General features: G+C 36.3%; 1 protein-coding gene across 1 annotated transcript in view; it reads right to left on the reverse strand.

Moving 5' to 3' along the window:
* Positions 1-27,667, reverse strand: part of SYNJ1 (synaptojanin 1) — a 107,676-nt gene that overhangs the window by 45,641 nt on the left and 34,368 nt on the right. The window contains exons 5-15 of the mRNA XM_065423535.1: positions 25,373-25,598; positions 23,815-23,898; positions 23,029-23,090; positions 22,441-22,537; positions 19,221-19,390; positions 17,331-17,412; positions 13,661-13,813; positions 10,177-10,333; positions 8,907-8,930; positions 1,844-2,035; positions 1,631-1,715 (exon numbers count right to left, since the gene is read on the reverse strand). Coding sequence (XP_065279607.1) covers positions 1,631-1,715; positions 1,844-2,035; positions 8,907-8,930; positions 10,177-10,333; positions 13,661-13,813; positions 17,331-17,412; positions 19,221-19,390; positions 22,441-22,537; positions 23,029-23,090; positions 23,815-23,898; positions 25,373-25,598 — 1,332 coding nt within the window. The remainder of the gene's footprint in view (positions 1-1,630; positions 1,716-1,843; positions 2,036-8,906; positions 8,931-10,176; positions 10,334-13,660; positions 13,814-17,330; positions 17,413-19,220; positions 19,391-22,440; positions 22,538-23,028; positions 23,091-23,814; positions 23,899-25,372; positions 25,599-27,667) is intronic.

Raw genomic sequence — 27,667 nt, forward strand, 5'->3', positions numbered from 1 at the left:
GAAGATTCCTTTGTAGGAGGAAAGGCAACTAACAAGTTCCCTTAAGAATCTGACAGCTGTAAGGTGAGAAACTCAATGTTCCTTTTAACATGCTGGTGGCATGCAGATATAGTTGTTTGATGGACTTTCAAGGAACAGGCAGAGAGTCCTTCAAACTTTATCTGCTTCACCTAATCTAGAATCACAGGTGGAAAAAGGAAGACAATCCTCAGAGAACACCGTTCCCTGAACTCCCACCAGTTCAACTGCAACAACACTTGCATCAAGACAGTGAGCCTCCTTTCCAGCCTGTCTCTATTTGGGGCATGGAGTTGAGTTACCCAATGCTGCAGAAGTCTCACATGCAGCCGGTGATAGAAATGACATGTGTCAATGCCACTAGCTCCAGGAGGCTTCGAAAGAAGCAAATGGTCTGCTTTGGAAACCTTTTCAGAATGACATGGGCCTGCTGGATGCAGAGGAATCCGTTTCCAGAAGGAAGGCTCTGGCTTGTGATAAGGCCAGAATTACACCAAGAAACATTATCCTCAGAGTGAGTCAAAGAGGAATTTCTTCCAGTTCACTGGAAGACCTAGAGGGAGGGATAGCTCAGTGGTTTGAGCATTGGCCTGCTAAACCCAGGGTTGTGAGTTCAAATCCTTGAGAGGGCCATTTAGGGATTTGGGGCAAAAATCCACCTGGGGATTGGTCCTACTTTGAGCAGGGGGTTGGGGTAGAGGACCTCCTGAGGTCCCTTCCAACCCTGATATTCTATGATTCTATAAGAGAACAGGCTGTTGTCGAGGGTGGTGATGGCTGCTATCAATCCCAGTTCTGACTTTACTCATCAACCTATCATGCAATAGTGTGACTATCCAAGGCAGTGAACATGTGCAGCTGATTCTGGGATTGAAGGTGGGCATAACGTGCACTTCTTAAAACTCTTTTTAGCGTCCATGCTGACGACCATGGTCCCAGTGCTGGAGAGAACTCTGAAAGAACTTGGAAAAATATAATTCCCTACTAATCTACACTAGGAAAACTATATACAAGAAATAAAATAGCTAAATGCAAACTAGGAATAGCCCAGGACATGACCAAGAGTTACTTCTGCTCTCTGCCGTGGTGAAGAAACAGCCAGGCTGGAGGAATGTGCTTTCTTGTATAAAATAGGGCATCTGACATACGTCCTGCCTAGAGTCCTCGCACCCCCTCCGACAGTGCTTCGAAAGAGGGTTCCACATGCTCACATTAGGAGCTGCTGTCCCAGAAGTGGGAATGTACAAAAATTCTGAAAGAAGAATAATTTTTCTGGGATAAAACTGCCTCAACAGCACTATAGGAAGAAACAAAGTCTTAGGGCTGGTGAGGGTACAATTCTAGATATGTACTTGTATGGACTATTCGGATCTGTGAGAGCATATTGGATTTGGCCCTAGTGGTCACTGCTTTCCAGTTTTTTCCTGGGGAAAAGTACACATCTTTTGGAAGATTGTCACTGTACTAGTTGCCTCTACCAAAGTTATTTAAATTAATCACGGGTGTTATAAAATGCTATAATTTTCCTAAAATGTAATGTAATATTTACTAAAACTTGTAACTTTATACTTGTATCAGATGAACAATATTTGTATATAATGATACCACTTACCTTGCATTCACAATGTTTCCTGCATTTAACTCAACCATTTCTTCAAATCCAATGGCAAATATGTCAATAGGTTTGCTTCTTCGATCTGCATTTAAGTATTAAAAAAATGCTATTTGTTCTTCACAATTATCTTTATAACTAAGACCTTGTATCCCAATTTTTATTTCTAATGATCAAAAGGTTTCAAGCAAATCAAGAGAATATATATCCTACCTTGGAATTCATGGATACCAGCTAACTTTGGTGCATCTAGAAGCCAGTCAGTGAGTGTTTGATTTTTAAATGCAATGCTTCGAAATTGCTTCCCACCATTGACATTCCATGTTCCAACACATACTCGAATTTTTTTGGGCTTTGAATACTTATAAAAATTTTCACACATACCCTTTAGTGTTTTTACAGATGCTGTAAAAAAGGTTTAAAAAATGCATTAGCCAGCATAAGAAGACTTTCACAAAATTCAACAGAACAAGATCCTAGAAGACACATTTCTCTTCTTAAACAAAATGCAACTAATCCATGCACATGCATGCAGAAAATTATCAGCTTTGAAAGCAAACTGCAGTGTATTGAAAAAGAGTGATGTACTTCACAATGGAAAATAAGAATGTTACTTGTCTGGGCAGGATGCCGACAAAGCAGAACTGGAGTAATTTATAATGTTTTAGAGTTAAATTCTTAACTTTTCTAAGAAAGAAAATATATTAAGATAGATATTTCTAAAACTGTTTAGAAAATTATCACTGTTGCACTGTCTCTAATCTGAATGATTTGTCTCAGTGGAAATCAACATTTTTTAATGATTCATCCCAACATGAAGTCCTCTCTGATTATGTTGATTAATAAACGAAATTAAGTTCCTGTTTAAATGCTCACAAAAGACGACATTCAGGTTTGTTAATTTGTATCACTTAATTTGTATCACTGATTAAATGTGGAGAGTTTAAATAAATAAATAAATCTATACAAATAGTTTATCTTACCTATCATTTTAATAGAATTGTTTATTTTGGTTAGACATTTCTAAATTAATCATACACAGTAATAGAAATGTACAAATCTGACTGTGTATGTGTGTGAAATGGGAGATGAATTCCCAAAGTCCAACTCTGTATCAGACGAGGAAAGATTCACCAATGGGTAAGGGCACTAGCCTAGGACTTGGAGAAACTAGGATCTTCACGCTGTCTGGACTCTGAGGGGCAAAGATTCCTAAACATAATCAAGAGACCCCCCCATAGTGCTTGGCATGGGTCAGCCGTAAAGGACATATGGAGCTGATTACTACAGAAGCTCATAGTCTTAGATTTTAAAAGATAATAACTTATTTGTGTGTATGTTTCCTGTTTTAACCTTGTAAATAACTTATTTCTTTTCCTAGTTAATAAACCTTTACTTAATTTATAACAGGACTGGCTATAGACATTGTCTTTGGGAAGAGATCTGAGAACAAACAACCTGGGGTAAGTGACCGGTCCTTTGGGACTGGGAGTAACTATAACACTACTGTGATTTTTGGTGTAAAGTGACCATCTATAACATAGTCCTGGGTGGCAAGATATACTCGAATGCCCATGGGGACTGTCTGTGACTCCTTGGTAAGACTGTTTAGGAGTTCACACTTGTTACTGGATTGGGGGAAATCTAATTATAGAACAGAAGAGCCAGTTTGGGTTGTCTGCTCTATTTTTTGACAGTCTCCCTGAGGTTGGCACTTATGGTCGTGAGCCACTCCTGACAGCGTGACAGTGAGATGCTCTGATACCATGGTATTGGGGGACTACGTTTCTTACATATATCAGTAATGTGACAGCTTCCTGTTAGATTAATTGTATTATATATGAAGATACACTTTTAGAGTGAACAATACCTCTCCCTAATTAGATTAAAGATCCAAATACTTTCATATTAACATTGCAGTTTTCCTTTAACCACAGTGAGAAAAAAATGCAATAGATTAACAGCAAGTCTTATGTGCATTATGCTTTACCAAATGATAGTTATTTTACATATTTGTAACACCATCATCCTGGTGCATGTGTGCTATCAAAATTACAAAAAGCAAACAGCCTGATTGTATTTTTCCCTTAGCCTTGTACTCCATTGAGAAACAGTGGGCAACTGATCACAATATATTTATTCAGAGATCGGACTAGGTCAGCTCATGGCAGTTTGGCGAGCTAGTACTTGTTTTCTTTTTAAGCTACCATCTTTGTTCCAGAATCTCAGCTTTCAAATTGGGAGAGAAAAAAAAAAACCCTCAGTAAATGTCTAGCCCTTATAGTTTGGAAGGAAATCTTCAAAATGTCAACGGAGTGTAAACCAATATAGTTTATCGAGTTTAACTATTTCACTGCTGATTAAAACATTAAGAAAGGAGAGGGATGATCACCATTATGCAAGATGTGCCCAATGTACTTAACTGACATCTCCTCTGGGTACCACAAATGGGTGGTACTTGGGAGAATACCACGGATTTCCTTCCCCAACCTGGGCTGTGGGGGCCAACAAACCAGAGGGAGGAATGGAGCCTTAGGTATCTGAGCTCACCTAGGGGGAGCCAAACAGAGACTAGTGGAACATCCATACTCCATCAAGGGAAAGCCAAGTCAAGGAGCCCAACAGATGCCAGAGAAGTATCCAAATCCCACTGAAGGGAAGCCAAGCAAAGCATCCGAGACTCTCTGAAGGAAAACCAGGCCCAAGAAGCTTAGCAGACCCAATGAGAGTATCCAAACCCCAAAGAGGATGAGACGAACCAAAGGAACCCATCAATGTATGCACGGTCATATTCTGAACATCTGCACAACCTACTGCAAGTGGTAACAAGTGGCCATATTTTGGAAAAGTACCACAGTTCTCTCTCATCTATTCAACTCAAATTTGCATCCTTATTTACAGTGGCTATTTTAGATTAAAAAAATAACAGTGCTCTGATACCACATAGCTTTTTAAAAGTGTCACAAAATTAAATATTTGATCACTTAGCCCTTGATTTTGCAAGGAGGCCCTTTTGGCATATCTTCTTACAGGACTGGGGTTTAATTTTTCAGGAGATTGCTAGCAGCATGCTTAATACAGGCATAAAATCAACAATGTTTTAAACCAGAAAGATTTCTAAACCACACGACTGTTGTCCTAAATTGAAATATATGAAAAGGAAAACAAATAAAAAATGTGAGATTGTGCCTCTCATTCCCCAAAAATGTAATGAACCCATTTTCTTTCATAGCTCCCTATCAACATTATCTCCTTCCATTTTTTTCTCCGTTCAATAAAAATGTATTTTATTCCATCACTCCACAAACCCAGTAGCTACCTTTCAAATTATATCTCAGAAAAGAAAAAGTAATTTAGCTGCAGTGTATGTTCTGGAGACATTTTAGACTATTTTTTTTTACTTATTTATTTTTTTAAAATATTTAAGGTATACTTGGTATTTTAAAAGGGGAGTAAGAGAATTTTAGTGGTCTCATTTAGACATACTAAATAAAAAGTTAAGTGGCTGCAATGAGCACTAATAAGAAACCTCCCAAAGCTAATAGGAAGTCCGGGGGGGGGGGGGGGGGGGAAGGAACCTACATGTTTAAAGCTCCAATTGTAGTCTATTTACATGCTTAACTATAAGTTACCAGCAAAAAGCTTTTAACATTTAAGTACTGTTTAAATAATTTAATCTACAGAGCAATACATGCTTGATTAAGTTCTCTTTAGGGTTCCTTCCAAAAATCCTATCCCTGTAATCCTCATTATTTTAAAGCCTCAGGCAACAACCACCATCCTCTAGGCAAAGTGTTCAATAGGATGCCTTGCAGAATCTGTCAAGAGGTCTATGTGAATAACAAATGTTTTTGGTTTGCTGGCAATTACGAAAAATAAAAAAATAATTTTGGGTCAAACTAAACTTTCACTTGGACAAAATTGAAAAACCATTTTAAAACTGACTTTAAAAAAGTACCCAAAGTAAAAATGTTGTGTGTTTACTTTTTGTAAATAAAATGTTTCAGTTTTTTGGTTCAAAATGACTTTTTAATTAGTTAAAATAAAATTAAAAGGATTTTTTGAAATTCCCCTCACCCCCCCAACCAAAACAATTTGACAAAACCAACGTGAGCCTTCAAAATGTTTTGGTATCACCCAATCTACATTTTTTACGAGTCTGATAAAAAATTTTTGCCCAGCTCTACCTATCAATGCCCCCCAGGTGGCCAAAGGGTCACTGCTGAACAATACTATGGACTCTTCCACTGGTTATGTCTACAATCTCTCCTCACCCAGGGACTAAGGGCATGTGGAGCTGGATACTCCACTGAAGCCACTGACTTCAACTGGTGTTGGATCAAGCCCTGTAAGATTAAGGCCCAGAAATTGTTGTACAAAATAAATGTCCAACAAAAGTTTGACATCTCTGCGGGTGAGTAATTTGTTTTAAAGAAGTGGTCTAAATTGTCTCATAATATATACAACAGATTAAGAATGGCACAACTTTATTATATTTATATTGCTTGCACAACAGTAGAAAGTGGCTTTCAGATAAAAATGAGTATATACCTCTACCTCGATATAACGCTGTCCTCGGGAGCCAAAAAATCTTACTGTGTTATAAGTGAAACCACGTTATATCGAACTTGGTTTGATCCGCCGGAGTGTGCAGCCCCGTCCCCCCAGAGCGCTGCTTTACCGCGTTATATCCGAATTCGTGTTATATCGGGTCACGTTATATCAGGGTAGAGGTGTACTAGCAAATCATTCAAAACAACTACAATCTAAGGATTTAAAAAAAATTAAAGAAAGAATCCAACCTTTTTATTCCCTGCACCTACCCAATCAAATATACTATTGTGCGTTCCCTCTTCCTTCTCCTCAGAATGTTGCAAAAGTGTCTTACTTTCATAATCCACAAGGACATTTTTTAAAAATTCTGATCTGTTAATTTACAGGCAAACCATCATAACCATGAATCAAGGTATTTTGGTGATTTAAATGATAAGACATAGGCTTGATTATGTCGTTCTCTCTCAGGCCAAGTCAGTGGGAGTTTTGACAATATAACGGCTGCAGCACCAGGTCTTTATTCTGTACTTTACATATAGTAGCATTTTGCATTACTATCCATTAATTCTTGCATTTCCTAAATGTTGAGTGCTTCATTTTGCAACCTTAACATTCTTTTAATGTGGATTTTTAAAATTTAATTTGAGTTCTTAAAAAGAGGGGAAAAAAGTCATGTGCAACTGTAATGACCCCTACCATGCATTATCCGTGCAAATGAGCTACAGGAGTGGGGGAGGGATAGCTCAGTGGTTTGAGCATTGGCCTGCTAAACCCAGGGTTGTGAATTCAATCCTTGAGGGGCCACTTAGGGATCTGGGGCAAAATCAGGACTTGGTCCTGCTAGTGAAGGCAGTGGGCTGGACTCGATGACCTTTCGGGGTCCCTTCCAGTTCTATGAGATAGGTATATCTCCATATATTAGGAGCAGCTGGATTAGCTTTGGAACAGTAGTAGGCCGTTGTCTGTGTATCAAGCACTGGAGAATACTGACTGCTACTAAACATTAAGGGTATGTCTACACTGCAATAAAATACCCATAGCTGGCCAGTGTCAGGTGACTTGGGCTCACGGGGTTCGGGCTGCAGGGCTATAAAATTGCAGAGTGGACAATTGGGCTTGGGCTGGAGCCCAGAGTCTGGAACCCTACCACCTGGCTGGGATGATTTAGTTGGGAATTGGTCCTACTTTGAGCAGGGGGTTGGACTAGATGACCTCCTGAGGTCCCTTCCAACCCTGATATTCTATGATTCACCTTATAGTGTCCCAGAGCCCAGGCTCCAGCCCAAGCCTGAATGTTTACACTACAATTTTATAGCCCAAGCCTCATGAGCCAGGGTCAGCTGACACGGGCCAGCCACGGGTGTTTTACTGAAGTACAGACATCACCTGTTTATATATTCAGGAGTAGCACACCCAAGTGAATTCACAATATTTCTTCCATGCAGAAACATTACTGTGGTAGAAATAACCAAGCACTTTATATGATAATCGTACCAGTCAACAACATGTCTTGTACAACATACTAATATGACGACTGCATTTAGGTAGTTAATGAACAAGATGACTGTACGTACACTTCCACCTCCGGGGTCAGGTTCTTGAGGCTGGGCAGAGTTACAAGACCCATTGGAACCTTCAGTTCCCATAAATATATTTTCTGCCTCTCTCTTATATTCTGCAAATGATTCACTGTGTAAAACTATGCAAGTCACTTAGGGCTCATCCACACAGAGACTCAGTGTAAAGCCAGCTAGGGTATGAAGTTACATTGTACTAGCCTGCTGCGCATTACTTGCCATGTGAACCCTAATACTATACACTAAAAGTTCCATAGGGTGCTTTGACTTATAGTTGCTTCATCAATAAGTCAAATTGCACTAGGGAACTTTTAGTGCATGATAGCAAGGTCCACATGGCAACAGGATTCACAGCAGGCTAGTGTGCTCTATGTTTACCTCCCAGCTTGCTGTACGCTAAGTGTCTGTATGGACATGCTGAATGTCTCTTGTGCCTCAGATTTCCCATCAGTAAAACAAGAATAATACTGAAGGGAGTTGTGAGGCTTAATGTTTGTAAAATGTTTTGTGTTTTATCCTTCAGATAAAAGACATCATATATCTAAGTACAATATATTATTGTTAAACAGTAGGGTTCTAAGCTTTAGTGTAATGTATAACAAAGTTGTGCCTGACATAGTGGAGAGACTGGGTAACCAATTAGATCTTTACCTATGACACATTCTGAACTTCGTTAATTGTGTGCAAGAACACAAAACCAGTAAGAAGAGATATTCTCTAAAAGCAAGTTAGCCTAAGTTACCGTACTTAAAACTGTGACTGTTCTAAAGATATTGCTATTGTATATTACTCCTTATCCTAGCTGAAATATTGGTTTTGACTAAAAACAAAAAAATTCCTTTGCGACTTGAAAGAAACAGTCTCTGAAAAATATCCATTAAATTTGTCATCACACTCCCAAACAAATTAAATATGTTTTATTTCCCCTTTCCCCATCAGCTTTCCTCATATTACACAACCATCCCCAACTTTGTGGTAGGTACATAAGTGCAGAGTCCAAAAAATCTGAAGGCAAAACAGATTTGGTCTCTTGCTTAAATTACACAAACAGAGAATGAGTGAATTCTTAAGCAGGAACCCAAGAGAAAGCTAGGGAAGAACAATAATTACTCAGATGTTTCTGGCTTAAATTTACTATACTATACCTGATTGCAATGACTGCTCTGAAACTATGGATGCAGCAAGAAGAAAACAAGAAGAAATTAGTAAACAATTATGCTTTAAAAACTGTAGTGCTATGAGAATATGCTCTGAAATATAACTTTTGTAACAATTTTTTTTGGCTTTATCAGTTCAAGCATATCTTTATGTGTGCTATAAAATCCTGACACTCCCATCTAGATCTTTAAAAAGCTCTACGATGGTCATTAATTAATGTTCCTATTCCTGGTGAACCCTTTAATTTAAAATGATTTTCCACGATGGCCAGGTAACCCTATTGTTAATAGGCCGCATGATCATGCAAAAAAATCCACATTTGATGAACAGGGACTCTCTTGTTCCTTGGGCTACCAGCATCTATGTGCACTGAACAGACAGCTTGCATTCAGCAGCGGGATTGAAAAGAAATGAGCAGAGTCAATCCAGAACAACATTCAGTCAGTTTCAGAGTGACACTGAATTGCTCTAGGAGACTCATCTACTAACACTCCTCAGATGCACGGAAGATTGCAATGATACGGAGTCTTGTTGTGTGTCAACCAGGGCAAAAAAGAGGGGGCCGAGGGGTGAAGACTTTCAGGGCTTCAAGCAGTAAATAAACCATCCAGAGTTATAACTTTAATTTTCCCCTAATCTCTGCACTACTTTAATTGTTCAATGAAATGCCTTAGAAAACTGACATTGCGATAAACACTAGTATTCTGAAATAAAACTTGACTGTAAAAAGAGATTTTTCCAAACCCTTAACAAAATTTATTGGGAATATATTTTCATACTGGGAATTCCCTTCACTATGAATATGACATGTCAGATGAAGACATCCAGCTCCCAACTGGGAAAAATAAGGTAGAAAGTTTTACTAAACCAGGAATTTTGGTTTCTCAAATTAGATATGTAATTACTTGGGTTTCTAATTGCTATAAAACAAAGTTTGAGATAAATAATTACATCTATAAGCTGTTTATTAAAAGTACAGTACTTGTCTGACAAAGCTAGTTATTTTCTAAAAATGTAGTTTACAAATATTTATCCCTTGTACCATCCCACCTCTACAACTAGCCACACCATATAAATAGCACAGAAACCATCACTGCAGGGTAGCCTGGCAATATTAGCAAAGCATAAGAATCTATATTTTTAAATAAGCAGATTATATGACATTTATACTTTTAAATAATGCTTAGAGACAGAATCTGCGTAATTTTATTAGCAACAAGAGTTATCAGATAGAGTAAAATCCTGAAATACACATACCACGTAAACTGCTGGTGGTTAAGAGAGCCCGGGCTTTATCTGCTAAATCACTATTTAGGGTATTCCCCAATAACAAAACATCAATGGCCTCCTGCTTGGAGCTATCAAAAAAGTTATTTTGAATTGTTCTGGTCACAGAACGAGCACCATCCTTCAGCTTTCCAGCCTGTTAGGGAGGAAGATTATAAAATATTTTACATTGGAAATATAAAACACTGGCAACACTCATTCACATATTTTGAAATTTCAATTTCTAATTTTTACAATCAGTGAGTTGATTTACTTTAAATGCTAAAATAACTCCAACTTCTGGGTTTACTGTAATATGTCATTTTTTCCTTCCGCAAAAGTCACAAGACAATTCTGAGATGTCAAGGTACATTTAAAAATCAAATTATTCCAGTAAAAGAGGAGAGAAGAACATTAGTTTTACCTAAGTTCTTGGTCTTAAAAAAAAAATTCACACAGTGCAATGTTTAGACCATGCTATGGAATTTTGGGCTTTTCCCAAATAGTGGGAGATGAACAAGCACATGAAACCAAAACATTATTTTATATATATATATATATATATATACACACATACACACACACACGAATATATGCATTCATAATTAATATTATGAAATATCTATGTTTAATTATGGGGCTGTTTAATTGCAGCAGACACATTTGGGCTAAGGCTGGAGCCTGAACATCTACATCACAATTAAACAGCCCAAGCCCGAGTCAGCTGACATGAGAGGATGATATAATCACATCATGAATGCCTGATATTTCATTCAGTGGTATACGCACAGTCAGTACTGCATGTAGACTATATTCCTTCATGGATGTTGCATGGGATTATCTTCTCTACAGAATTGTAAATTTATGGCTTGAATTGTTTGTAAAGGACACTTTCAGTGCATACAATAGTTAAAAACAAAGCTTTAAGAAAGCTCAAAATCATCCCACTATTTAGGTCTGTTGAGCATAATACAAAATAGCAAAAGAAGCTATTCTGTTGTCAAGGTTAGAAGGAAGTTAACCAGAATCATAGTTTTTAAAAATTTATGGATGAAGTGTTCTTGTGGTAAAGTTTCTTCACTATTTTACCGTAATTTTTTTTTAATAAGAGGCTGTTTCCTTTCTATCAGACAATGTACACAATGTAGGACATGATCTAAAAAACACTCACCATTCACATTTCAGGCAATTAATTGAAAGGAACCCAGAGAAAGCAAAAGAAAGAGTAGTTAAGGTGTTAGATGTAAATGAATATAATAGTCCTTAAAGCTAGATTCTTCTATATATAAATATACTGTATATTTATACATTTCAATTTAAAGGTAGAATCTTTTCATATCTTAAATGTGATTTTTTAAAAAACTTTTAAGCACTCTTGGACCTTGAAGAATCAAAATTACATATAGATGACAACTATACAGATTACAAACAAGCTTTGAGAAATTAGGATAGAAACCTACCAGCAATATTTTTAGGTATATTAACAATATGCCCCTGAAGCAGATGATAGTTCATGCGGGATCTAGATGTGTTACCAAAAATAATGTCATATATTGCAGGGCTTTGTGAGTATTACTGTTTCTTTTAGAACAGATGGACCTTTTCCAGGTAGAATGAGCTGTACCTGACCAAAGAGTACTTTTGAACTAGCAAAGAAGGTTAATAGTTGTACAAGGAATATTTATAACTTGCAAACAGGAACAAGATATAGTGTGCCTAAATAGAAACCAGCAAAGTGAATGAAATGCTAAATAATCAGAAGCATGACAGGGAAGCATTAATTTAATTGAACAAACAAACATATAAGGCCGAAGGAGAAAAAAAAAGTCAGGAAACAGGGAGAAACCCTTAAGTTTCCAGGGTCTGGATCACACTGCTAGCACAGAAAATAGAATGAAAAATAATGGGCCAAATTCTACCCTCAGAGGAACACAAACAATTCCCAAATCAATGGGACTTGCATGTACCAATCTAAAGGCAGAATCTGATCCATCAGTTAACTAATTTTTATGGAGCCTATTGCCATTGACAGCTACATGTGCACAGGATTTCTGACATTATGGATTAACTGAAGTATGGTGGAAAAACAAAATAGTTAAATAAGGTCTAAATATTAATGACACAATGAAGATGGAAATGGAGATCTGAGAGACTGCAAAGAAGAGTATTCTTGTACATGAAGAACTGCATGAGAGTGAAAAAGGATACATTGGAGGGATTAAGAGAGGGATATATAGCAAATGTTGCACCATAAAAATTATATCACCGGATAAGAAAAAGAAAGAAAAAAAACATTTGTGAAAAGAAAAAGATAGCATTAGGTGATTTGAACAACTTGTGTATTAACTGGGACAAAATAGGCTGAAGAAATAAAATGAACAATACGCTGGGAAACAGCACAGGATTGCATATTACAAGACACAGGAAACTAGAAAAGGAGTTGTTTGGTTGGTTTTTTCCTCCCAGTAACCAGAAAACTAGAAAGGTACAGCTGAAGGAACATGAACTATGATCTAGCCCAGGGATCTCAAACTCAAATCACCACGAGGGCCACATGAGGACTAGCACATTGGCCCGAGGGCCGCATCACTGACACCTTTTCATATAAAGATATAAACACCCCCCCCCGCCCTGCCCCCATTCCAACCCCTTCCCCAAAGTCCCCACCCCAACTCCGCCCCCTCCCTGCCCCTATTCCAACCTCTTCCCCAAATCCTCGCCCCTGCCCCGCCTCCTCCCCTGAGCACGTGGCTCCCCGCTCCTCCCCCTCCCTCCTGGAAAGCGCTAAGTGCCGCCAAACAGCAGTTTGGTGGCAGGAAGCGCCTGGAGGTAGGCAGAGGAGCGGGGATGTGGCGCGCTGGGGGCCAAAGGGGGCGGTGGGGGAGGGGACCTTGGCGGCCGCAGGAAATAACTCCAGGAGGCGAGGGGGGCAGGGAGCTTGGCAGACGGCAGCAAATAACTCCGCAAGCGGCCACGTGTTTGAGACCCCTGATCTAGCCAAATTAACATGGTAAATAGAAGATATAAGACAAGACCAACCAGAGTAAACACAAGAATTATTACTTTCTTTCACAATATGTTCAACTGAAAGTTGATATGTTAGATGAAATTAATGCAATTGAAGGAAACGGCCCAGAGAGGAAACAAACTATGCAAAGAAACTAGTGTGGATTGAACCTATATCTTCTGATGCTGCAATGTGAATTGACCAGTGGGTCTTCTCTGAGCCTCTCCAGGCTCTAAAGAGGGTACTAACCAGGAATAGGGGGAAAATTCAAACTGGGAAAAGATGTTACCGAAACACTGTTTGTTAATTAGGACTTCTTTTTTATTTTAATTCAATTTTATCTTTTTTTGATTACACCATTATTTTTTTACAAAAGTACATTTGATAAAGGAAAACCCTCACAACATGGTAAAATGAAACACTCACTTCAAATACTGCTAAATGTTTATTATTAAAAAGTGCTTTTACCTTAGCCTTTCCTTCAAGAGCTCCAGTTCCTGCATATATTTTACTGACAGAATCACCATTTAATGACCACATGGACCGGAAAACTTCCTGGAAGCGAGTAACCAACTGAGGCTTCTCAGCTAAACCTAAAACCTCCAGTTGCTTTGTTAGCATCTGCAACAGTTCAAGAGAAGGCTCATGAAGTGAATACACTAAAATATATATTGTCAAATTCTCCCTTAAAAAAAAAAAAAAAGCATTTACTTTAACTCTGTGTTCTGGAGAAAATGACACTATATCACGTTAAACTCTTTCACAGCAGCATAACATTAAACATAACATTAAAACATTGAAAGACCACCTATATCAAATTAGCTATTTTTGGTTTGACTTTTTTTAATATCATAACCTTATTTTTTATTTCCACGTCTTTAATTCTTCATTAGTATCCAAATAGAGTTTACTCTACATTCTTCCTATCACAGCCTCAGCTAAGTCTCAGAGTATCACTGACCTTTCCCAACAGAATGCAATGGATGTAGAGCTCTGTGATACTCAAATGAGTAAGGCAGCAATGTCTTTTGTGCTTCACTTTATCTTCCCTCAAAATTCTACTAATAGAGTCAAGAAACAATTTTCAAATCACTATTCTTATAGTCACTGTAGGCAGGATGTTAATTTATCAAGTAAGCTTTATAAGTTACAGTTGCATTAGTTTAAAACTGGAGGTATGAGACATATATGGCACACAGGCAGATCTAGCTCCTAGGATCTTTTCTTCCAGACAGCCTTCTCACAGGCATCTATCTGCCAGGTGTAGCTGAAAAGGTCTTGGAAGAAGCTGGAGATAAAGTGGGAGGAGATCTGCCTGACTTGGCCCTAGCAGCAATTTTTATAGTCACCACTGCCACCTCCACAATGCCACACATAAAAGGCTCAGGGGAACAGAGATTTCCCTTGCTCTCCAGTCCCGGATGTAGTCACTGAACCCTACTGCAACAGACTCAGCTGGATATCTACTTCCTCTTGTACCCAGCTGCTGTTACCCAATCCCAGGCTTGGGGAAGCAGCTCCTTTTATGTTCTCTCTCCTTACTCATTGCCCATTCCAAAAAGGAGGAGGGGGGAAATTTTCCAAATTGTGGGGGAGAAAGAACTCCTGGAGATAACAAAAGGGTGTGGGGGGAAGGAGGTTGAGAAAAGAGAGTAGAGAAAAATTCCCAAAGAAGCAGGGAGAGCAAAAAATGGGGTAGGACAAATCCCCAGGAGAAGGGAGAGGAAGAATCTTCAAAGGGACAGAATTGTGCCAACTCTTGCAATTTTATCATGAGTCTCATGAGATCTGGTATTTTTATAAAAGTCCCAGTTTCTGGAGTCATACAATCACATGGGAATTTCTTTCTTTCTTTCTTTCTTTCTTTCCCTTCCTTTTTTTTAAATGATTCTAGCCCTTATGGTTATGGATCTAAGCTTGAAAACAAACATTAAATGTTCAAAAACCAGAAGGCAAATAAGATTTTTTTTTTTTGGAAGTTTCATAATTTTTGGGCCTTACTTGTGATTTTTGAACACCTAGGGTTGGCAATGCTATGAAGGATGCAAGGAGAAAAAGAGATTTGGGGAAGAATCCTAAAGTGGTATGGTTAGGATGAAGGGAGAAGAGAAATGTCCAAAGTGGGGCAGGGGTTGGAGAAAACGAAGGAAAAAAAACTACAATGTGGCTATAGAAACGCAAGGAACTAGAGATAAACTAATTGGAAGAGGAAAAAACAGGCTTCCTACTTAAAAAAAAAAATAGTGTATGTATTTCATTTAAATACAATTAAAGGGGCTCATTCAGCAGTTGGAAACTACTGAAAAAATTGCCTCTTGCTGGTGAGCTTTATATTCCCAGCTCATGAATTTTAACTGAAATGGTAATGTGGCCCTCACCACGGAATGAGTTGGACATTCCTGCTGTAATGAAATTAGTGACTTTACTCCAGATTTACACTGGTATAAGAGAACAAAATGTAGACCTGTAAATATAAAATTGCTATATATTTTGATTCAAGTGAGTGTCAGGTGTCTGTTTGCTACAAAACAGACAACTGAAATGCACATAAAACATGAGAAATTATTCAATACAGGTCATCCTAACTCACCCAACTGGACTACTTCAGAACCTGAGTATCAGTCTACCATGAACTGTCAAGCTCAAAACTATGATGGACACAGATTTAGGATCAAAAGGATCTTCTTTAAGGTTACAATCTCGGTATCTTTTCCATGACAAGATCAATATGGGATAGATATATGGATGAACGAATACTTAATCAAAACATTTTTTACAGTACACACAGTGAATTAAGTCATACAGAAAGAGGAAGAATTCCAAAACCAACCAAGATTAATATATATTAACAACAGACCCTAGCTGGCCTGTTTTTCCCTTTATTTCTCTGAGTTCTAAAAGATGAAAATTATAATAATTCCCTGCAGTACAGGCAGCTGAAACACTACAAAAACCTTAGATCTTTCAAGCTTTGGTTAAATCCACCATTTACCTATGGATGAGACAGGTTAACAGTGAAGAAAAAAAAAAAAAAAAAAATCAGATAAAGTTTCAATTCAGTGGACTATTTTACTACAACATCATTGTACAGACAAACTACTATAATCAAAGCTCTATGTATTTGGCAGACAATTTGATTTAAATTTTGCTTCAAAGTCACTGGATTCTACAGCTTTTGATTGAAAATTCTGCAGAATTTTCATATAAATGTTAAAATTGGAGGGTTTTATTGAATTAGAAGAAAAATAAATATCTTAAGTAAAGTAGTCTTGTTTATTTTTATATTAATTTAGTTTCAGTGTCCACTCACTTTTATTTTTAAATATGCTGCAGGTTTTCATGTTTAGGTTTCAGAATTAATAATTTATTAAGATGAGTGGAGCACACCAAATCTCTCAAAGATATTGTTTCAGGCTCACAGATATCACTGCTTCAGTTTACATTCAGTTCATCTTTTCAAGCTTTGCTTTATAACCTTGAGTACTAGAAACATTTTTTTTTTTAAATATTAAAGCTGATATCCTGGAGCACAATTTTACAGAAAAGACTGAATTCTAGAGTGAATTGACAGCCACAGATTTGGGGCATAGCTGGGGGCCCAACTGTAACATTCTCTATGTAATCCAAAACTCATGGACTAATCATGTTTCCTAGACAGCAGTACTGGTAACCATTTAGGACAGTAGCATGTGCACCAAAGACCTTTATCCACAGTGCTTACTGTAAGTTCAATTTGAGGAATCTTAGTTGAACTCACAGCAAGTGCTATGGGTAAAGTGCTTTTGTGCGGGACTGTTACGCTACTCCTCCTTTGGAATTGCAAGCCTGAAACTGAAAGGAAAAACAGATGGACATACAAAGAAAGGAAAATACATCAGTGGCAGTGGTTCAAAATATACTTTCCTTAAAACTGGTATACCACAATTTTTGCACTAAGAATTGTGAGCTACCAAGATATGTTAGCCCACTGAACTACAGGGCCATGCTACAAATCAGATTCTAACTCATAACTTGAGCATATTGTAATTAATCTTCCCTATTAACAATTATGGTAATTTTGTCATTCAAGTATTACAGAAGCATCAGAATCAATCAGTGGTTGCAAGTTCTACATCAAGAATCTACATTATTTTCCTACCTCTAAGCCAAAGAAAGCCTGCACACTGTTTGTTCTATCCAGACAGTCCAAGCAGTTTGTCCTGATAGTACCACTTTGATATCTGTGCCAAATACAACAAAATAAAGAGAACCACTGAAATAACTCAGTAAGACAAAGAACATCAACAAAGGACACCAAGAGACTAGTAAATCAAGGCACTGTAATTGCAATGTTATTGTTATAAAAATACATTTATAATGTTGGCAGCTATAGATCCACCAATAGCAACAAGACTGGCATCTCTTTACACAAGAGCAATTTATCTCCAGCAAATAAAACAAAGTCTTCCTTCAATTTTTTGGTGCGGTCCTTGTTTTCTGAAGTGTAATGCTGGAATGAACTCTCTTTCTAGACAACCCAGGAAATACAACATGCATTTTCTAAGTATTTCAGGGGTACTCACTTCTAGTTAAAATAAACTATTTATAAAAGAAAACAAAAGTTAGAAAACAAAGCATTAGGAAAGTGCCCTGATTTGCTGAAATTAAAGTAAGACTGTAGTAAACAGTAAATGTAATAAAACCGCATCCAGTACATTATTTCAACACTAGCTTTGGGAAAAAACAACTATAGAAATGTGGTTGACACAATAAAAGAATAAAGAAAAATGAAGTGACTTATTGTCTGTACTAGATTAACAATTTACCTATTGAAAAGAGATAAAACAAATAGGATGAATAGATTTTAAAAAGTTATAGCAAAACTTTAAAAAAATTTGTATACCTACTGCAAGTTATAACTTAACGTGTCTTATCTCAGTTGTACTCCCTTACCTTCTATATTTGTCAGCTTCTTAATAGTTATTTAAAAAAATAATTTGTGTTATCAATTGTGTTTATCTTTAATGAAAGTTAAAACTGAAACAATATTTTGGTAAAACTGGAAAAAACTTAGGAGCCAATTGAACACCTATAATCCTCCAAGAACAAACATCTCTAAATTGGGTTTTATTTTGTTTTCCATCTCCTAATTATGCTAGAATGGACACTTATTGTGACAATACATATTTACTTCTACTGTAGTAAACAAAAAAGATTGCACTGGTCAAAATAAAGAGGGTATTAGCAAATCTAATTTGTCAGGACAGAAAGAGAGAAAGAAAAAAAAAACCAGGGCTGTTTGTTTTTCCAAGAGGACAACCTAATAAAATCATTTTTACCCACACATCACAATTAAGACAGACTTCTAATTCTAGTTCTCTCAATGGCAAAAATTATAGTTTTTTAAAAAAGAAACTCTCAAACTGATATGGCTTTAAGGCTAATAAGATATTAAAATGTGATCGTGTGGTGGAGTAGATTTTAGGATATTTTATTTTTCAGTAAAAAAAAAAAGTTCATTTTTGTGGACAGCCCTCTACAACCACATGGGAAACCCAGGCTCAGAAATAATTTAGGGGAATTAGTCCCATTGGCTGACAGCACTTAGACTGAATATCAAACAGCTATGCTCCATCACCAAAGATAATTTAGACAGTGTTAGTACCAGCAACAGGGAAAACTGGTTCTGCTTTCCCTGTCAAAAGTTACTTCCTTATCCTAATAAGGTACAAGGAAGATTGCATTAAATAAGCCAAAATGGTGAGTTCAAAACACAGACTTTAATCGAATACCAGTATGAACTTAGTATCACCCTAGACTTTTTGAGACTATTCAGGAACAAGAAAACATGGCATACATTTATATATAAACACAAAGTAACTGGTTCATATTCCAGTCTCAGGTCACCATCCTAGATAAATGAAAACAGTCTGTCTTCACACAAACAACCAGAAATATTTTTCTTCTATATTTGTGGCTAAAAGAGTGAAAAATTAAATTACGATCGTATTCTGATTGTAGGAAAGTTACAGAAGTCATATAGTCAAACCTTTGAACTTCCTTTCCATCGAAATAAAAAAATCCACATTCTAAGAATTTTTGGACTTGAGGTTTAAGCACGCTGTGTAGTTTTTCTGCCTTTCCGCCTTTAACCATTTGATGATAGTCAAAGTTCACCATTTTGATATCAATAGCATGTTCAGAGGCTTTCAAGTGGCTCTGATATCAGGAAAGAGAGAGGAAAAAGTATAAATATACCAAGCAACAAACAGGGTGTTAGATTAGTATAAGCCAAACATGCCACCAATGTTAAGAAAGTTATTAACTCCATTTGTTCAGTATCTTTATCATTATCACTTTTTCTACTAAAATGAGACACTTTATTATATACTAATCCAAACCATTCTAATAAAATATAAACCAAGACTCTAAATTATTACAACTGAATTTTTGTTTTTTAATTGCCAAAACCAGAAGCAGATTTACATTCTACCTTCTACTTTAAAATCATTAAAGCAATGTAAGTATTGCAATCTTCTTCCACAGTTTAAGGTGTTAGTAAGCTCATCAACCACGGCAGGAAAAAAACAAAACAAAACATATGTTGACAAGTTCACTAGTTTTAGAACTGATGTTCGCAAATAGTGGCCCAGGGACCACTATAGTGGTCACATGGTGCCTACTCTCCTTGTTTTCAGCTGTTAAATTACATTTAAAAAATCCAGCTAAAGTACGTTAACTGATTTCCTAATATTATTTTTGCATGTAAACAGTTGCTGTAGTTGCCACATGTTATGTGATCACAAAAAGATGGGGAGGAAGCCTGTAGGATTGCAAATGTGAGAGTATGAGTCCAAGAGATGCACTCTATTAAGATGTGACCCATACTGAAGTTTGAGATCCCCTACCATAGACTGTTTATTTGCAGCTTAATTCTATACATAGCTTATTTGTCTTCTTAAATTGCCAATCTGCTCTGAAAAGTGACTTTGTATAAGTGGCATTGAGGGGGAATTCCATGTTTTCGTCTCAATGCCTTCTGAGCAAATTTGCTCTCTTTACAAGTAAAACAATGGCCTTTTTTTCCCAAATGTACCAGCCTGAAAATTCATCCTAAACTCTGAAAGTCATCCTGTGTTCTTTCCTGCCCACACATCACCACTAAAGAATAAAAAGAGTCTGCAAACCAAATTGTTATCTCAGTTACATTTGGACAACTCTACTGTTCTAATGGAGTTCAGAAGTTTAACCAAGGCAAAATTAAATTTTGCTCATTGGAACTTAGTTAATAGTATTAGCCAAGAACATGCAGTGGCAGTCAAAGAAGAAAACAGAACGTTAGGAACCATTAGGAAAGGGATAGATAATAAGACAGAAAACATCATAATGCCACTCTATAAATCCAGGGCACACCCACCCCTTGTATACTGTGTGTAGTTCTGGTCACCCCATCTCAAAAATGATATATTAGAATTGGAACAAATACAGAGAAGGGCAACAAAAATCATTGGGAATAAGGAACAGCTTCTATATGAGGAGAAAGTAAAGGGACTGGGATTGTTCAGCCTGGAAAAGAGATGACTAAATTGTCTGTGTGAAGTTGTTCAGAAGTTTGGAATGTTAAAAGTCATGCTCATAAAGTAGTCAAAGATAAATGCAATTTTTTCAGAAGTGAAAATATACTTGCAACAATTTTAATTAAAAATGTCCATTTTGAGATCACAGCTGGTGACAGTATACTAATTAAATGGGACATCATTTCCAGCACTGTTAATATGCAAGTCCATGGTAGAAGTAGTGAATGAATACTATAGTTGCCATCTTACGTAAATAATGGCTTTATCAGAAGAAAATTTGTTCCTCCTTTTTAAAAACTTATTCAAAATTCAAAGCCTATGATTTTTAAATCAATATAAATGTATCCTGGTAATAATGGGAAACAAACAAAAAGGAAACAATAGACATTTAAATGAAGCTCATCTGTAGCTAGGAGAAACCTAGGCAGAATAAAAATAAAGACTATCAAAATTCTTCTTATGTAGGGTATCTACAGAACACCAATTGAGTCCAAGAACACATTTCCCCACAGCACACTACTGAGGTGGATTTCACAGTTTTCTGCTGTTCCCTGAAACATGGCATTGATACTGTTAAATATCAGACTAGACTGATCATTTGTCTGTTCCACTAAGGCAGCTCCTACTTTCCTTACAATTCTCTCTAAGAGAACTATGTAAAAAAGGATGATGAAAATAAACTTTACACTGTATTAAGAGCATCTTACATTAAAATTAGATTTAAAAAAAATAACTCCAGTGACATTTACAATGAAATAAAATTTTCTGTACCCCAGACACACAATACTGTCATCTTCAGCTTAGTTTTCTTTTTATTGGAATTTCTATCCTGGTATTATTTTAAGGTTAAATATATTTTATAAGTATAACTGAGCATCTTACAGGTGATTTCACAGTCTAAATTGGTAATATAAAATAATTTATTTACAAATTAATTGTAAGTAATTAGAAAATGATCTCGGTTGGGAAAAAAAGATAATATGAGAGAAACTGGACTGATATTACAGGCTATTCTCTAATTAATTAGAATCCAGGAGAATCTTTATTCAACTATATAACTCGGTAGCAAGAAATCTTGAGACTGGCCAGTTACAATCAAAATGCTGGTCTTCTGAATAAGTTTTAAAAGTTTAAATTTCAATTAAACTATTAAATTATTTTTAAGCCTCAAGTGATGTATTCATTTGAAGTTCAAGAAGTCCTTTTCTCTACAGTCTAAAAATACATCCAGGAATTACAAGAGCAGTATTTTGGAGAAAAAAAATTGTTTACCTGAAGCACACTCAGTATTAAATACCAAAACATCTGTTGCCTATATACCTATATGCCTATCATTAGAATGCAGAAGTTATTTCCTTTAGACATAAACAAGTATTGAGGGAAGATAATTTACAATTTATTATCAGCGGCCTGCCATATTCCAGTTATAATTTTTAAAAAGAATGCTTATTTTGGCTAACATGCTCAGACATATTGATTGTCATTAAAACGATTTGTATATATCCTAAGAAATGCCTCTGTGAGCTTTTAGGATCCTGTATTGAGCGAAATGGGTACAGATTTATTTTAACAACAAGCAGTTACTCTAGTGTATAACATATCTGTTTCATTCTCTAATGACTATTTAACACCCGCCTAAGGCATAAGCCAATTCTGAGAACATACAGGGCATGAGATAATCATAATACTTACCTGGAAGGCTTTGCTAAGCATGTGCTCCCCTTCTTTTGCCCCAAGTAAATTTACAATAATTTGCTTGCCATATACATTTTTAAGTGTTCGGAAATGCCTGTTAACAGAAGAAAAAAAATCCTCACTCACCTTTTGGCTAATAACAAGGTAATATAATCAGCATCTTCTCTTAATCAACCCCATCTGAATTAAATACTAGAGTACAGTGTACATTTATTATGGCAGCCATTTTATGGAAATGCATCCCAAGGAAGTGATCCAGCCCGGTGATACCAAGTGACAATTGACTGTTATTTATTTAGTTCAATGGTAGCAAAAATTCTACTTAAGAAGAAACATTTGGCTAATACCAGGAAGTTACATGGAGTTTAACCAAGCATTGTTACATACAGTATGAAATGAAAGTCTAAACTCCAATTTTAATCAAGAAGTTGCCAAATAAAGATTACAAGATGAAATATTAAGCACATGAATAGCCCACTGAACTTCAAAAGGACTACTCACACGGTTTGCTGAATTACAGCTTTAAATCAGTAAAACTACCTGATCAGAACAGCATATTAAGAAAAATGCAAGCCACTATTTCACCTGTCAAAAGCCGGTGCATTTGCTTCAAATCCCCTTGACATTCTGACACGATGGGATCCCACCTTTGACAAGAAGAGTACATTAAGTTACATAGTTGAATTTTTTGTTTGTTTGTGTGTGTTTGGCTATCTGCTCTCCAAAATCCGTTTAAATCCTATTTCTGTCATACATTATTCCTTCCATAATATGTGCTTCTTTCTATTGGTTTCATTAATGTTAGTTTTCTGAAGAACACCTTTTTGACACAACCTCTTGAACCTTGTCATGTAACTACACTTCTAGCTTTTTCGTTTAGGGATACGGGAGCCTTCTGTGACTGTTATGGTATGCTTATACAGCTGCCATGCTACATCTAAGAATTTTTAAATGTCCTCATTTTTTATTTTAGTGTCACAGTACTAGATTTTCGTACAATTCCTCTCCCAAGGATGTTTAACTTAATTATACTGTAGTCACTATTACTTAGTGTCTCGCCCATAGTTACTCCTTGCACGGACTCCTTTGTATTATTTATGACTAAATCAAGAGTAGCCTCTCCGCATGTGTGCTCCAGAACAACCTTTTCCAAGAAGCAATCGTTAAAAATCAAAGAATTCAAAACTTCTAGGCCAAAAGAAACTAAGCATTAGAGATAGTGTGCTCAGGTCCCATAGGAAGTAGTGTCTTCAACAGCAATACCACCAGTCCGTTAAGAAGCAAAAGTCTCTCTCCCAAAGAATTTCATCCAGAGCTCAGCCAAAAAGATAACAGTGCAACAGGGCCTCAACTTTTATCTTAACTACTTACCTGCAGACCAGGTTGCTCCCAAAATAACGGAACAGATCCACGAATTTGTATGAAGGAAGACACACAGTCATCTAGGAATACCACCTGTTGAGAAAAAGCAGTACTGTAATTTTACTGGGGAATTGCAGAAACAAAGCAGTCTTTTTTGCATTATCTAAACACAGTGAATAAAATACAACTATGTCATAGTATAAGCAGGAGTAATAATATTTGTTATTTTTAAAAATTCATATTAAATTACCTGTGTGTCTCATGCCTCGGAATGCACAACTTGAATAAATAAGTATTCAATAGTAAGAAGATACAATATACCTCAGGGACAAGTTTATTGTGGTTTTAGAAAGAGGGTATTCTTCTTTTTAAATTAAGTCCTGCTCCAAGTTCTCATAAAAAGTGTTTCCCTGTAAAGATTTCTTTAAGACGGCAATGCAGAGTATATTTAAAACTTTTTCATTTCACATCCACTTTTTAATATATATTTTGGTAACATTTAGACAAAAATCATAGAGAAGACTTAAATGGGATTGTGTGTAAGAGAAATAAAATGGAAAACTTAAGAATCCTGTAAAACAGACAAAAATATTTAACCCGATTCTCTTAATTTAGTTTCTAGGAACCCTTTCACGTTTATCTTTAAAACTTTCCATAAGGCTCTTTCAAAGTTTGTGTAGAAGCTTTGATTTCTCTTTCAGTATTTAATATTCACTCTTGTTACATAAGTAAATGTTTTCTTATTTCTGTAAGTTCTTAGATCACAAGAGTTAAATTTGGGACTTAGGATGGTTTAGTTACTTTATTTCCATTATGAGATGCATGTTTTTAAAATATATTAACTCATTACTTGACAATGTCAACTCCAAGATTTCCTCAAAGTGCTAATATTTAGCCTTAGGTTAAAAATAATAAATTTCAAATGTTATAAAAATGAACTGCAATTTATCATCTAATAAGTAGCTTACTGGAAAAATATAGTTCAAGAAACTTGACTGCATACTGACCCCAATCCTGCACCTGGGTGAAACTATCAAAATTAATGGGGCTTTGCACAAGCACAGAGATTCACCCAGATATGACCTACCCACATGTATACAACTGCAGGATCAGGCTCTTCATAACAATGCAATCAAAAGTACCAACCACAGAATAATCTATAATTTCATGCATTACAGTATAGTAATAGTTCCAAATGCACTGCTACCCTGATATAACGCGACCCGATATAACACGAATTCGGATATAACGCGGTAAAGCAGTGCTCGGGGGAGGGGGAGGGGGCAGGGCTGCGCACGCCGGTGGATCAAAGCAAGTTCGATACAACACGGTTTCACCTATAACGTGGTAAGATTTTTTTGCTCCCGAGGACAGCGTTATATCGAGGTAGAGGGGTATAGGGGAAAATCCTCAGTGTAAATTGACTTAGCTTCACTGACTGCAAAAGAAGAACACCAACATACATTAGCTATGGTTCTGGCCCACCTGGAGCAAAAAGCCGTAAGTTGTTATCATTATATTGAGTACAGACAGATGGGCAATATATAGTTATAATAATACAGCATACCTGTTCTGTTTCAACAAAATTAGCAACATGACCATCATCATTCGTTCCCCGTACGTTAAACCTGGTCCCAGCTCGTTCACAGCTTAGTCGTGAAATGAGGCAAGCCTTTGCCTGTTTGTGAGCTGCATAAATTGTTCTAATCTCTACTCCTCCACACATGAGACGCAATAACCAGTCATCACAGTTCACACCATAGTGTTTAAGATGCAAATGCAGGGATTGGTTCCTATCAGAAACAGAAGGGACTCGAATTAATGACAATTAGAAAGAAATAAAATGGCTCATTTTGTTTAGGCAACTGCTGTCTTATTTCTGAAACTCCATACTCAATATAAGGAACGTGAAGAGGAAAGCTTTCCATAACATGCACAGTTTCATCCACAACTCCTATTTAAACATATTTGACATAGCAAAACCTTCTAGACAGTAGCTTAGATGTCTGTAGGACAAAAATTGTCTGTAGTAAATTTTAATGGACATAAAAACTGACAACCTAGAATCTTCTGTTAATAGTGCAGATTCCCCTATCCCTTCCTACTAATGTGAAAACCATGGATTAGAGAGTAGAGTTTTCATGGTCAGTCAGTCAGTCTCAGAGAAAATAAAACCAGAATGCCAACGATGGGGCTATTTTGTGTGTCATGTGTGACCCACAAACTCATTTCATATAGGCCACCCTATAACCAACTGGTACACTGCTAACCAGGACAGAATTTGGACTGGCTACAAACTGAAAAAAAAAAAAAAAAAAAAAAAAAACCCTCTGTGTACACATTTAACAATTTCTTGGGACAGTTTCCCACCCCCAAAGAGCTTATTTTAAAACCCTGGAACATGTTACCATGTCAGAGATCCTGTATTGCAAGAATAATTCAACAGGCTTCTAGGAGTGTCATCAGTATTTGGGGCATCTCAGTTTTGTTCAAATTATGTTCGCTTAAGCTAACAGTGCTTGTTTTCTTTGAAGCACCCCAGTTGTCAGTTCACTGCGAATTAGTCAACACTACAGCCTAATGATGAAACTCATTGATCCAAACAATGGGATGGGTGATTATGAAGTGTAATCCAGGTTGTTAACCACTGGTTATGGGATTTTGTAATAGGTATATAAGTCAAAAATTATAACTTTGGTGTTATTATTGTGTAATGTATGAAATATAAAACTAAGTGAATTCAGTTTTTGTTACTCCTTTAGTCATACTCCAGGTAATGTTTAGTGTTAACTACAGGTAACAAAAACATAATGTAATTACAGTAGTAAGTGTTTCATAAGCAATAGTATAGACACTAAGAATTCTCATAAAACACAAAATATCTAAAGTAGTATTTTAAATTACTAATATGACAGTCACAACGGTAATATTAGCAGCATTTCATTAGTTAATTCAAACAACTTTTTTATACTGTGAAGCAGGGTTAGTATGAGAGAAAAGGTAAAGGGGGTAATAATTCAGAGTGCTGACATGTTGTAACATCACATTCACAATGTTCTAAAATTAAGTACAACGCAAATGAAAAAAGCATAAACTAGATATGTCTGTGAGCCAACAGGAAGCACTTTAAAAATAAATGGTCAGTATCTGGTAAATAAGATTATAGTTTGCAGCTAGTGTTTGGCTTTTGTACTCCTTTTGAGTGAGAGATTCACTTATGAAAAGAGGGAAAGTTTATTGAATAGGAAAAAAAGATATGGTCAGTAAGAGAGCTGGTTCTCAGAATATTTTATTGTAACCACAAATAATTTCTTAAGAACTTCTCTTAACACTCTGGGTACATTAGTGGTTTATTTTTAAGTTAGTTGTTTATTTTAATAGTGTCTCCATTGTTTTTCAAAATACATACCTGACTTTTAGCAAGCATTCCAGAGAAATTTACAAGTATTTATTAATGAAACCTCAAAAATTCTGTGGGTTGGGTATGTATTATTTTGCAATACAGTACAAAGATATGCTCTGTTGAAATAGGAGATTGGGAAAGTAAACAACATTTTTCTTCGTGGAATCTGACAAATGGATTTATATACAAAACTCTTGGCAAGATTAAAATGTGTATACAGAATATTACTTTTTAAAACTGATTTTTAGTGTTTAGTTTTCTGGATATGCAAATCTGGGTCATTTAATCTATTTCACATTGTAACTAGTGATTTACTGGCTAGCTATTGAAGGCATAAAAAGCAGGCGATTTAAATTTAAAAAAAATGAAAGTTAAGGATGCACAGAAAATTTTAAGCTAAATTGATTTGAATAGTGTCAGCTACTATGATGGTCCTCTAGCATGATGATCTTAAGCCTT

Source organism: Emys orbicularis, chromosome 1, assembly GCF_028017835.1.
Source record: "Emys orbicularis isolate rEmyOrb1 chromosome 1, rEmyOrb1.hap1, whole genome shotgun sequence".
Lineage (NCBI taxonomy): Eukaryota > Metazoa > Chordata > Testudines > Emydidae > Emys > Emys orbicularis.